Here is a 13460-nt window from a genome sequence, read left to right on the forward strand (position 1 = left end):
CTATATAAATTACAAGAATTCTTCAAAATAGCGTACACTTGTCATATTGTCCACTCTCAAGAATATTTTAGAGTACTTGAGAAAACTTAAGACTTTCGAAGCTTCAAGATTCGCCCAGTCTTCTTGAATGATCCTTGATCCATCACACATTGAAAACCTCTAGATTGACACTTGGTTATGAGCTCCTTAAGCTCCCGAAGAATTTCAGGATATCCTTACGAGTGAATCTCTCAGGATTGTGCTTGCTCTATTGAGGCGGTGTTTCTTGCTAACTGGTGTGTTATCTAAAAAATCTTATGCATAACATTTTTGGCCTTTGATGCTCCACCGCATCCTTAGATGAGGCTATCGGGTTTATTATGGAAGCATGTTAAAGTTCAATTTTCATTTCTGAAGAACGTATTGGTTCCTCTCTACCAAAGAGAAATCTTTGAACATAAATGTCACCACCCATTAGGTTTTTCAGCATTTATGCTTGTCCAATTACGTATATTAGTGTGATGGAAGTCACAAGTAATGGAAGTCACCTTCACTTGTCATGGATGGTCGACAAGAACATGCGTCAAAAGTTCTCCTTGCATGCATAAACATCAAGTCAAGCAACGGAAATGTTCCAACAGCCGTAGAGAGATTTTGTGAAGAATTTGCAGCTTCATCTAATAGTTGTCACTTAAACTGAAGCAGCCAATGCGGATCGATGACAAGGGAAGCGAAATATTTCCGTTTAGAGTGCATGAATCACTGCAATAAATCGCTCCTGAGAAGGAAGGGTAAGGACATTTCGACCGGAACTTGGCAACAAAATATGGCAAAAGAGGGGGAGCTAAGGGAAAAATTTGATTAGTCCCCTTAAGTAGTATTGCTTTAGTTAACACCTCCAAACTTGAGTTTGTCTCAAATGATCCCCTAAATTTTACTAGCGCGTCGATCCACCCTCTTTGTGCATACATTCATCTCACATGTTAATTTCTAGGGCAGTTTGCTCTAAATTTCACAAACTGCAAAGAAAGTTATGGTTAAAAAACACAATGACCGAGAGATAGAAGGGGAAGCCGGGCAGCTGTGGCAATAACCGCCTAGAACTGTTAAGGATGCGTTTGGCAACGATCAAATGGTAAAAAGGTAAAAACTTCTATTCTTTTGTTCTCGAGAGTAGATTTGAAATAGAAATTCGTTTGATAAAATTTTTATTTTCAAGAATAAATTTATATTTTTTTTTTTTGTTCCCGGTAGTAGATTTATAATAGAATTGAAAAGTAAAAAAAAAATTTAATTCTTTATTCTCAGGAACAATTTTAGAATCAAGTCAACTTTTTTTTTTTTTCTCTTTTCTCTTCTTTCTTCTTGTTCTTCTTCCCTCTTTCTTCTTTTTCAATCGCCGCCACCACCGCCGTCTACCACCATCAGTCATCGGCGACTAATTGGGCGAGGTCCGACGAGCTTGCCGGTGGCTAAGTGAGCCTCGCTTGGGCCTCCCTCGGCCACCGGCAAGGCTCAACCTCGCCCAACCACCGACAGGGCTCAATCTCGCCAGATCAGGGCAAGGCCGCTCGCCTAGCTACTAACAAGGCTCGACCGATGAGGTGCGACCTTGCTAAGGGCTAGCGATGATCTAGCGAGGTCGCCAGCCCTCATCCGACTTGTCATTGATCGTCCCAAGGTTGGCGACTAACAAACCTTGAAGAATAAGAAGAGAAAGAAAAGAAAAAAAGAAAGGAAAAGTAGTAAAATTATTTAAAAATTAAAAGAAAATAATTTGGATTAGAAATTTTTAGAACGGTATCAAACGAAATTTTATTTTGGGAATAAAAGTTTTGGTCTCAGTATTAAATAACTTAAAATGCTTAAGAATTGTTTCCGGAAATAGAATAAAAAAAAATAATTTCTGATCATAAATTATTCTCAGGAACATAATGATTATCAAACGCGTCTTAAGGGTCCAACGTCCCTAGCCAGCATTAGGCAAACATTTCCTGCTGCCAATGCCGCCGAACTCTCACATTCAAAGAAACGAATCGTGGATTAGCCAGCATTAGGCAAACATTCCCTGCCGCCGAGCTCTCACATTCAAAGAAACTAATCGTGGATTTGACTCTGTAGAAGTTGTAGCTTCAATGATGGGATAATTAGGCTTCATGGAGCGACTTGACACCGATCTCCCAATGGACTTCCATTTTGTTCACTAGTTTTGGCTGTCAATAATTAAGTTTTAGTCGGGCACTGGCACGTTCAAATTATGAAGCACCGACACTCTCTAAAAGCCTTCGTGTCATGTCGGACACTTCGACACCTGTCCGAAATTCTCCGACACTCTCGGATACTCTTGGATACTTGGTCAACGCGTGTCGGAAAATCCGACATCTGATTAATTTTTTCGAGATTTTTCGACACTCGAATTGGAATTTCAACATACGAGTTTCTAATATATGATTTCGATATCAATGTCAATTTTAAAATTTTTTAATAAATAAGATGTCAAAATGCATATATGTGAAAAAATAAAACATAATAATAAAACTAATAAATGGAGAAATAAAAAAACATAATCTTCTCTTCTTTTATGACTCTCACTTTTTGTGATACACAATTTACCCTTTAAGTTTTTTTCCCCTCTTCCGACATATCTAACATGTGAGTAACATTGGAGTCCGTAACATTGATTGCTTGTTTTTTCTCCAAGTTTTATGAATTATTGAAATAGATTGAATTTGTTAAATTGAAATAATGAATGATATTAATAAATAGTGAATTAATGCTTTTAGTGTAAATTCATTCTAGGCTTTTTTAATTACTTATTTATTTATAAATTTGAATAAAATTAATTTGATTGAAATAATCATAAAATGATAATTTATTATATATATATATATATATATATATATATATATATATATATATATATATATAATATACAACGTGTTTCAACGTGACGAAATTCTCTATTTTTTGAGAAATAATGTGTCAATGTGTCGTGTTGTTTGTCAGTGTCGATGCTACTTTGCGTTCAAATGGCTACCCATTTCCATCATATGAAAATCTCAACCCATATTCCAAACCAGAGAAGGAATAAGGAAACTTTAAAAATTAATTTTCAATAATCCAATCAACAGATTTTATATTTTTTTGGTCGAACAACAGATACTTTGATGTGTTAAAAAATGCAGAGGAATCTGGACGCGAACACAGCTTAAGCGCCTGCAAGGAGCTGACCTCGAAGGAGGTGGCGGCGTAGCACTTGCCTGAGCCTGGCAAGGAACACCAGATCCTTGCCGATGTCCAGGTAGCGTGCCATCGCTAAGCCTCCCCCCTCTGCTGAGACGAACTCAAATTCAAAAACGACCCCACCTCAGGAATCTGCTTGAAATTTTCCCAAAATCTAAATACTCTGCATGCGAGCATCACTAAAGATGGACTCTCTTCTCATGTTCAGAAGCAATTGGCACTTGCAATAACCATAGTGACAGATAATTACACATTCAAATGACAAAGAAAAAACAACAAAAGGACTGAAGTAATAGATAAAACAACTTATCTTCATCCTAGGATTTGGTATTATCTGAAGAGAAGCAAACACTTTCTGCATTCCTCAGAAGAAGCCCTTGCGACTTATGTACACAAAATCAACCAAATTCAGAAATATGCAGCATAATAATATACACTTTCTCCCTAAGCCTCGTGGAAAGGAATATTTACTCTGTCCCCTTGAGGGGTCTTCATCACAACATGCACATCTTCACTAATCCTCAAGTCTCAACTCTTCCCTTCATACCTCGTTGATCATCAACTGTCTGGATGCAACATTTCCCCTTCCCCTTCAGAGAACACTCAGGAAACAGTGGAAAGTTTTAACAGAACTGTCATTCTTCCATTGTTTAGATACATACGTGAGACAGCATGTCGTGAATAATATAACAAGATGATACCCGTGGTATTTACACATTCACTACGTCGGTCTCCTGATTATCTGCACACATCACAATAAGGCCTTCCACATAGGTCGGAAGGAGGCATTGGCGCCATTGGCAGCCCGTTGATATGGGCTCCGGCGGTGGAACAATCATGAGTACATTATCATGCCGTCGCACGACTCCCATGACACTTACCGTGCTTCCTTCTTTTATATATCTGATGCCAAAAACAGAATAGAAAGAAAAATTTTAGAGCAAGAGCGATTTTCAGGAGAAAATTATTACTCATTAGATTTTCTTTTAAAAGTTCAACCAGGAAAAGAAAGTAAAAGCTTTTAAAAGAATATCTATTGCATACCCCTCTTTGAGGCGCATAACACGATCATCATATGAAAGGCTGCGCTCTGCGAGCCAGCGCAAGAAGCTTGGAGACAAATCTTTCTTTTCCTTGGTCACATCTGCAGCTGTGGTGGGTTTGACAAATGGAGCAACCTTCGCTCCATAGCCGGCTTTAACTAATGCTCTTAATCCCGAGTGGAAGTCTGATATGTAGAAGTCAGCCATGTACCTCTGCTCAGCAAATGTGACATTGTGATCTTTAGATCAGTGTGCAAAACAACAAGACATAACTAGTGCCAATTCTTGAGAAACTATATAAAATTGAGACTAAAGAAGCCCAAATCCACACAGCAGTTTATAAGAAATTGTGGCATTGAAAACAGTGCAGCTTCCAGCAATCATTCTGGTCATACAACTTAAGAATTGAGAGTATCCATGCTTCAGGTCATGTCAAACCCATGAATAAACCCAGAAAGACAATTTATTACCTCTGAATGTCTACATCCCCATGAGAAGCAACGATGTTTCGGATTTGCAGATTTTCCACCCCATCCTTTATATTCGTACAATTCGGTCGAAATGTACACACATCTTTGCACCTTCTGATAAGATGATTCCAAAGGAATGCTGCCACAGGTGACAACCTACCAGAGATCGAATGTTATCAAGCAATCTCCTAAACAATAATGCATAAGCAGTCACACGGGAAAGAATCATATCAAATCATTTTCAGAATTATTTGACAGAGCAAGTTTGGCATCAAATAGAAGGATGGCATGCGATTGATTGCCAACTATCTATGATGCATACAAAATATCAGCATATGAAGAAAGTACTAATCATAAAATGTTTATTTCCACTAAAGAATGAGTCATGGACCTATCAGCAGCTTTTTACAAGAGGGAAGAAGAAACTATTTCAAAGATTGCCATGGATGAAGAAATTCATAGCAATTTCAGGATCAGCACCGTATGTTCAGAAATATGTAATAGCAACTAGATTTCGATAGAACCGCTTCTGGTCCATTGGCCGCTTCAAAATAACACCAGCCTTACCAGCCAAATAATTTGGCAAGACAGAAGATGCAGAAAAGTGGGAGGCTTAAAGGACGAGAAAATTGTTTCAACCAAGGACGGTGTTAGCATACGCATTTTGGGATGCAACGAATGACAAGCAGAAAAACATGTTGACTAAACAGCAAAATATCCGCAATCACTCATTAGCCTCAAATTTCTCCGCTGGACGAGGAGGCAATCCCAACTTGCAAGTTGCCAAGGTATTAGATTCCAAACTGTCAATTTCCAGTCCCAGAAGCAAAAGACTCAAGCTCAACCGGTCCTGATGGGAAGTAACACAAGCAACATCTGAAGGGGACTTCAAGCAAACACATGTAAAGCGAAGTTATTCAATTCCTAGGTATCAAAAAAAGCCGGTCGCAAGAACTTATTCTCCAGGTCCTATAATTCGCCAATTCGAGCACTCGCAACGCTCGAAAACTCTTGAGAAAAGGGAAAAAGTTGTTGCTTTACTTAACAACCTACCTGCCCAGAACGCATGATACTCACTCAGCTCCACATGGACAAAATTTCGCCATAGTACCATAATAATGCTTGCCATACTAAAACTTTCTGCAGGACAATCAATTGACAAGCAAAGAACTAATTTTTTTTTCCTTTTTCAAGGATAAACTGTCACATCGTATCAAATCGTCTACATAAGCAGATGACAGATTCTACAATTCGCAACAGGAAATTATAGATTTTTAAGAAAAAAAGTACACGCACCCAAGGAATACAATACCATATCCACAGAAATTAGAGGAAAATTAATTATGCTATCCCACAAAAATCCATCTTGAAAAGAAAAATGAAGAAATTTGGAGATTATTTTTACCCCAGTGACCTTCACATACTGTCCATCCACAGCGCCCCTGAGCTCGGCGTCCGCGTACTTCCTCACAAACCCTAGCAGCCCCCTCCTCCTCCACGCCCAGTTCCATGCCACCACCGCCACCGCCGGCGCCACCACGGCCGCCACCGCCACCAGTATCACCGCCTTCTTCACCGCCGCCATCAGGAACGCCCCCACCAGCACCCCCATCGCCACCACTATCAGGAACACCCACACCACCGCCTTCGACACCCGGAACCCCACCCTCGCCTCCTCGCTCAGGCTCGTCACCGCCGACCCGTACACCGCCTTCCCCGACGTCCCCCCGCTGCCGCCCCGCCCCCGCCGCCGCCGCCGCCGGGTCCAGCTGGCCCGACCTCGCCCGCCCGGAGCCGAGCGGGCCCGACCCTATCGGCCCGGAGGTGATCAGCCCCGTCGGCGTCAGGGGCGTCAGGGGGCCGGAGGTCTTCTTGACGGGGCCGGAGTTGGAGCCGGGCTTGGGCACCGGCCCGGAGTTGGGTCCGGATCGGACGGATCCGCTGTTGTGCTGGGAGGAGGAGGAGGGGCGGGAGTGCTTGAGGGAAGGAGGGCCCTCGCCGGAGACCGGAATGTCGAACATCTTCCCGAGCTCGCCGGACTTCTTGACGTCGCCGCCGGTGTACGGCACCGCCCGCGACCCCATTGTCGGCGGCCGCTCCTTCGCCTGCTCCGGCCGCCCCGACACGTAGAGCCCGTTGCTCAGCTGGTGCGACGGGATTCGACTCCCCATCCCCGCGACCTTCTTCCCTTCCCCTAGAGAGAGAAAGAAGAGAGAGAGAGAGAGAGAGAGAGAGAGTGCCTGTGAGGAGAGAGAAAGTAGAGAGAGGGAGTGAAGTGGTGGAGCTTGAGGAAGAAGAAGGAAGGAGTGTTTTTTGGGAAAAGGTGGGTTGGCGGAGGGTGAAATGACGGAAAAGGGCTCGCCGGAATGTGATAATGACGTCCCCGTCCCCGCGCTTTCTTCCCAGTTGGAGGCAACAGAAAATACATAAATAAATAAATAGATAAATAAATACAACATAATAATTTCCTCTCTTTTTTTATACGTTTATTTCTGGGGGTTTTGTCGTTTAGTCCTCCGGGAAGAAGCAGGGACCCCTTCTCAATGGCCCGAATTACTTCTTTGCCCCTTGCCGTCAATTACAGCATCCGTGCCCTTGACTCCTTGGAACATGACCATTGCAGCGAACCAGAAAATCCGTTTAATTGGGAACAGACTCAAAATATGTGCTTTTCAGTTTCCATAATGCAGGTCGGGCATGTGAAAAAAATATAAAAAAATTTCCATTTATTATCGATAATTTTTTTCAGCTCAATGTGAATAAACTCATGCGGAAGGGTTTTCTCAACAAGGTTAAAATAGTAAAATGGGACTGAAAAACCCAACATTCCATAAATGAGCATGTAGCAGCAATCAAATGATTGAAACCCCTTAAGCTCTGTAAATCCAGGAAATTAAAAAGTGAACAGCAAGAAACGGGTCAATATAATGTGGCGGAAAAGAGGAAGATGCTTTACCGCCACCCTCAAAGCAGAGCAGTTCTCTAGATATGTATGCCTTCTCTCTCTCTCTCTCATCACTTGTCACTGTCGTGCTAAAAAGATAATTAAAAAATATTAATTTTTTCTTATCCATGATTGTATCATTAAACTAATCAGGGTTTTTCCCACTACCATGGGTTTTCTTTATATTGGGTAATTTCTCTAATTTCCAACAATGAAAAAACAGAAATCTTGAGGGGACCTACTGCACAGATAATGCTAAAAGACATAGGATCTTGCAAGCAATGTGCATGATTACAATTTGGTCTCAATGATGAGAGCCCCATCCAGCGGCTCTGGTCGACTTCCCATCGGAACCAGGCCTCTCTTCCATTAAAAAAAAAAAGGAAGAAAAAGGAAGAAAATGCATAATAATAATAAATAAATAAATTATACTGAATTGAATTGAATTTGGGAAGTAAGTGAGAGAGGGGCCCCCACTCAATTCCTTGCTGCTGCTGCTGAATAAAAAATTGTAGAATTTTAAAATATGGAATAAATTACAAAAATTATTAATTACATGCTGTGTGGAATTTGTGTTGTCTGTGTGACAGTGGTAGATCTGCTGTCATCATCAATTCCTGAGCAAATTAGACCACAGTTTAGGGCAGCTGTGGGGTCCACCTGGCTTGAAGATGCTCCCCCCTTCCCTTCCCCCTCTTTGGAACTGTCCAATCAGAGGGATGAGATAGAGATGGAATTAGCTACATATAGCAAGGCTTTTTGGGGGTGAAAAGCATATTAAAGTGCTTACATAATCTAATATAAATATAAAAAAGAATGTTTTTGGATTAATAAGAATTTTTTTGTCAGAAAAACGGCACGAACGATCCTTAAAATTTGATCTAATATGTATGGTTTTTGACTTTTGCTATAATATTCAATATTCTCCTTAAACTAATATTGCTTAGTGTTGGGGGAAAAGTATTAAAGTGCTAACATAATTTGATAAAATATATAAATATTTTCTTTTGGATCAATAAGTACTTTTTTTAGAGGAAACGACATAAAATGGTCCATGAAGTTTGATCCGACTTATAGTGTCACTCATGATTTTTTAATTTGTGCACTATAATACTTAAAATTTGCTTCAAAGTTCAATATGGTCAATAAAATAATTTGTTTAATTTCTAAACTTTTGTCCAATGTTCAACGTGATTCTAAATTTTCATATAGTCTAAAAATTGCATTAAACATTTATTAATAATTCAAAAGGCCACATTAAACATATATTAAAATTTAAGAAATCATATTATATATTTGACCAAAATTCAAGAGAAATTTGGGGCCATTATTCCTTTTGGATATGGAATGAAGTGTGCTTTTGACTTCTTATGTTTTTTTTTTTTTTTGCATTTAATAGAGTGGAAATTAAATCTCAAATCCATCATAAAAATTGAGCGAGGCTGAATAACGAGTTTGTTGTGTATTCTAATGTTTTCAAAATTGAATCGCTTTGATTTGATCCATCAAAATAACATCTAAATCCAAAATCGAATCGGATCGATTATGGTCGCACAAAATTAAACAATGCTTTGTCACCATTCTCGATCTGATTAATAACACTCAATTTAAGCTAGTTCCTGAGATAAGAGTTCTTTTCCAAGAACAGGATCAAGATCATGAGCTGTGTTGACTTTTCCTGTGATTGTGAATTTGGATGATGCAAATCTAGCGTCCTGATCAGCCTAGTCAGGGGAAATCGCTATCCGGAAAAACAGAAAATTGATGGGGATGTTTTGCTATTTTGGGAGCCAACGGAGGGCAAAAATGGGAATCCACGTCCCGTGGGCGACTGGATTGGGAGGGAGATGCGGGTCTAGCTTTCCGGAAAGCAGGCGCGTGTGGACGAAAATGTCCCTGTACGGAAAACAGTTAACGTTTATTTTTCGGCCACATAGCAATGTGATAGCTACTTGATACCTGATATCTTTTTTTTTTTTTGTCGATTTTAGAGGAAATTGCCAAATTGGTATTGGGGAGACCAATTATGAGTTGTTATTTTCGCATAAATTAATATAACTCTATTTTGAATTTTTTTTTTATTTTTTTTACTTGCTTATTAGTATCGCATGTTTCAAGTTTGAATTGCTTGTGAGGAATTAGTAATGATTAATGGGTGAATGCAACTTTTCCTTTTTTGTAGAGACAATAGATGACAAATTTGAGCTTGAGTTCGAGTTCACTTTGATGAAGGAAGGGACGATTTGTTCCTTGAGTTGAAATTGTGGACAAAATTGGTTTGTATTGATAATTAATGTGAAAAGGTAGAGATTAAAGATTAATCCACGTCTAATATGAGTTATTATTTGCATATATATATATATATTAATATAACTCCATTTTGAATTTTGAATTGTTTTTTGTTTGCTTATATATCATCATGTATTTCAAGCTTCTTCTTTTTTTGTCAGACATGTATTTCGCATGTATTTCAAGTTTGAATTGTTTGTGAGGAAATGGTAATGATTAATGAGCATATGCTATTTCTTTTTCTTTTATAGACAATATACGACAAGTTCAAGGTTGAGTTGACCTCGTTGAAAGTAGAGATGACCCAATTCCTGTGTTGGATCGAGTTAGAATTGTGAACACGATCGACATCACAATTGAAATTAATTAAAAAAATGGAAAAGATTAATTGACGTCACCAAAGCGAAAAATCTCGAAGGTGTAACTCCCGTCGTTACATTAAAATCAAATAAGTAAAATAATTTTTAATCCTATAATTGAGGTTGTTTTTTCTATTTCTTTCAATTTCTTTGGTCAACCGTGCAATTTCATCCGAGGCATTATTTACCAGCTTTTTAGGCACTTTTTTTTTCCCTGGTCGTGGATATTTCTCAACCCTAATGGATAACGTGTTTGACGTAACAAAATCAGAAAGATCAACCCAAAAAAAAAAGAAAAATCATAATCTTTGGGGGGTCAATCCTGACGAAAGAATTCACACAAAAGGACTTTTGGGTCACTCTATCTTCTCCCCCATCTTTTTTTTTTTTTTTTACCTTTTTCTTGACTTTTGGCCCTTGGGGTCACTTTGATGCTAAAGCTTTCGAAAGGATTCCATGCCCGATGCACTTTTGTTTGCACGCCTTCTCTCGAGAGTTTCGTGGCCTCGAAATTCGCATCTTTTCCTCATTGATCCACAAGGGAGCGATGGGAGCAGCCGCCTCTCCTGAATTCAAACCAATTCCTCCAAGCAAGTCAAAAAACAGATGATGTCCTGCAAATCAAAACATCCAATGAACTTGCTGGATTTCCCATTGCGTCTTCGTTAGGTCCGGTTTTGCAGGAATTGGTCCATGAATTAGTCAATCTAAATGCACGGTTTAAGGATAAGGAAAAAAAGGATTGTAAAGATTAAGAATGGGCCACTCTGCATGGGACCATGCGTGCATGTTCTTGCCCTAGAAAAGCAGCAATTTGTCATCAAAAGGATTGTTATTCAGATCAAAATTTAATAAAGAGAGAAACACTTATGGCTCGTGATTGCTTGCCTGGTGTGTCAGCGAGGTCAACAGGAGAGACCCCATTTCTCATTGCCTCTCGAATCGAAATCATTGTTTTGAGGAGGCCAAGGAATCTCCAATCGCTTTCGTGCCTTCTTTGAATTGTACAGGGAATTTAAGGGTTGGTGATCGCTTTCTTTAACCTTAATCTGCTGCAATTTTCAAACGTTGAACGTTTCCAGACCATGGCATGCATGCAGGCACGCACGGCTGTCCAGTTGATTTCTAATTTAATGGAACAGCTTTCTTAAGTTGGTTAATGATGTTAGTGTAAAAGCTAATCCAACTGCTCTCTAGTTAACTTTCTTAATACGAGAAAGAGTTCAGTAACACGTACACTTGTAGCAACATCCTCGAATTATTTAATTATGGGCACTATACTATACATTTTTTGCTATGTTGGCGATATTTCTCGTTTTATTTTTTAATTGGGTGCGAAGAGATTAGGGAAGCAAAAGCGAGTGAAGATGCAAACTGCCGGGTTAAAACCGAACAGAACCCTGATGACTATACTTAAGTGAATGTCAAGCTTCCTTATTTGATTTATTGTTGAATTTGATCTCTTTTGTTCTTCAAGTAATGCAAATGGAAAAGGCAAAAAAAAAAAAATAGGTGCGGCCCAATCATGTTGCGAACTTATGCGCACATGGCCCTGTTTAGCTTGATAATGTTGACCTTGGAAAAAAAAATGATCATGTCAAGATAAAGTGCTCGCACCAAGAGAGCTTAGGATCCTTGATGTTCACAAAAGTTCAAGAATACTCATTTAAAAGGCAGCATCATTTTCGTCACCGACAACGTTGTTTTTAATTTGTCTCTAATAATTTAATTGATCTAGGTTCTGAGCCAAAGCTGAATTAGAGATATGAAACATGCAAGAAAAATGTGGCCCAAACTAATGCAAACTATAAGATTGTGTTTGGTCATATGAATCTCTCACCAAGATAGAATTGTATATAATAGAATATAAAGTATATCGCTTTTGTTATATCCTATCTAATCTTAGGTGAATCGCATTAGTAAAGTCAAATATTTTCACATGGTATCATATCTATTGTTTGGTATGAACTTCATATCAATGTAAATTAATTTGAAAATGCACAAACAAAGATGGTAAGAATCTCTCTCGATTCACTACTAAAGAAAGTACAAATGCACAAACGAAGATAACCTCAAGCAGCCAATTTGTGATTATTGTATGAACTAAAATTTTAACATCAAAAGAGCTTGTTGCAATATTTTCGAGCCATAGGTTCAACCATGAAAGAAATGTATATGGACTATAGTGACATCGACGAAATAGATCAAACATTGAATGCCAAATGTAGTTTTTTTTCTCTTTTTTGAACAGGCAATGCCAAATCTAGTTAGGGAGAGAAAATAGCATCATCCATATTTGTTATTTCCAAATATATAGTACAGTGACTCTCTCGCTGCATTCATAAAGTTTCATTGTGAACCGAAGCTATAAAGGAGAAGAATCTTCAATTCTGTCATTGTTTTCGTTGGGTTTCAACATGAACCAAAGAACTAAAGAGGAGTCAAGAAGTTTCAACATGAACCGGAGCTATGTAGGAGATGGAGAAGGAGCGGGTATGGTCTTTTTAGAAGTCTCTTTGCCCTTGTTTTTCAAAAATTATAAAAACATTTTTTTTTCAAGTTGGAATTTGTTCGTTAAGAATTTGGATTCTTCTTCTTTATTTTTATTTACTTATTTTGTTATTTTTCCCTCTCTTTTTATTTCTTTTTAATTCTCTTCCATCCATTGCTAATTAAAGTTTTATTAAATAAAAATCTCAAAATATACCTAAAATAATAATAAAACTAAAATATGTAGTTAGTATAAATAATAATATATATAAAATTATAGAAAAGAAAGAAGTTCAAATGTGTTAAAAAAAAAGGAAAAAGGAATGAAAAACTAATGTCATTTTTGTTTTGTTATTTTGAATTTTCCTTTTTATGTTAGAATTTACATAGTATCTATGTTTAATTATTACTTTAGTATTTCTTGACTAAAAAAGTTTGTTACTCAAGAAAGTTTGTTTTTATACAATGAATGTAAGAAATTCTATCCATTTTTATCCCACACCTCACATTGGACATATTCATCAGGATTATATCTCTCTTATATCCAACCTATCTTGAATAGGAACCAAATATAAAATATGGTATCCTAACTTTTATTCTAGCTATCAAATGTAGCCTAAATGGACAATCAATTATAAAGTTT

General features: G+C 38.3%; 1 protein-coding gene across 1 annotated transcript; it reads right to left on the minus strand.

The window, feature by feature from the left end:
• Positions 1-3402: 3402 nt before the first annotated feature.
• Positions 3403-7027, minus strand: LOC104441446 (uncharacterized membrane protein At1g16860). Its single transcript, XM_039311571.1, has 5 exons — positions 6484-7027; positions 6141-6446; positions 4736-4891; positions 4267-4478; positions 3403-4125 (listed from the first exon to the last, which is right to left on the minus strand). Exons 1-5 carry the CDS (start codon positions 6904-6906, stop codon positions 3933-3935), a joined length of 1290 nt encoding a protein of 429 aa, XP_039167505.1. The 5' UTR covers positions 6907-7027; the 3' UTR covers positions 3403-3932.
• Between the last annotated feature and the right edge of the window lie 6433 nt (positions 7028-13460).

The sequence above is a fragment of the Eucalyptus grandis genome, chromosome 4 (assembly GCF_016545825.1).
Source record: "Eucalyptus grandis isolate ANBG69807.140 chromosome 4, ASM1654582v1, whole genome shotgun sequence".
Lineage (NCBI taxonomy): Eukaryota > Viridiplantae > Streptophyta > Magnoliopsida > Myrtales > Myrtaceae > Eucalyptus > Eucalyptus grandis.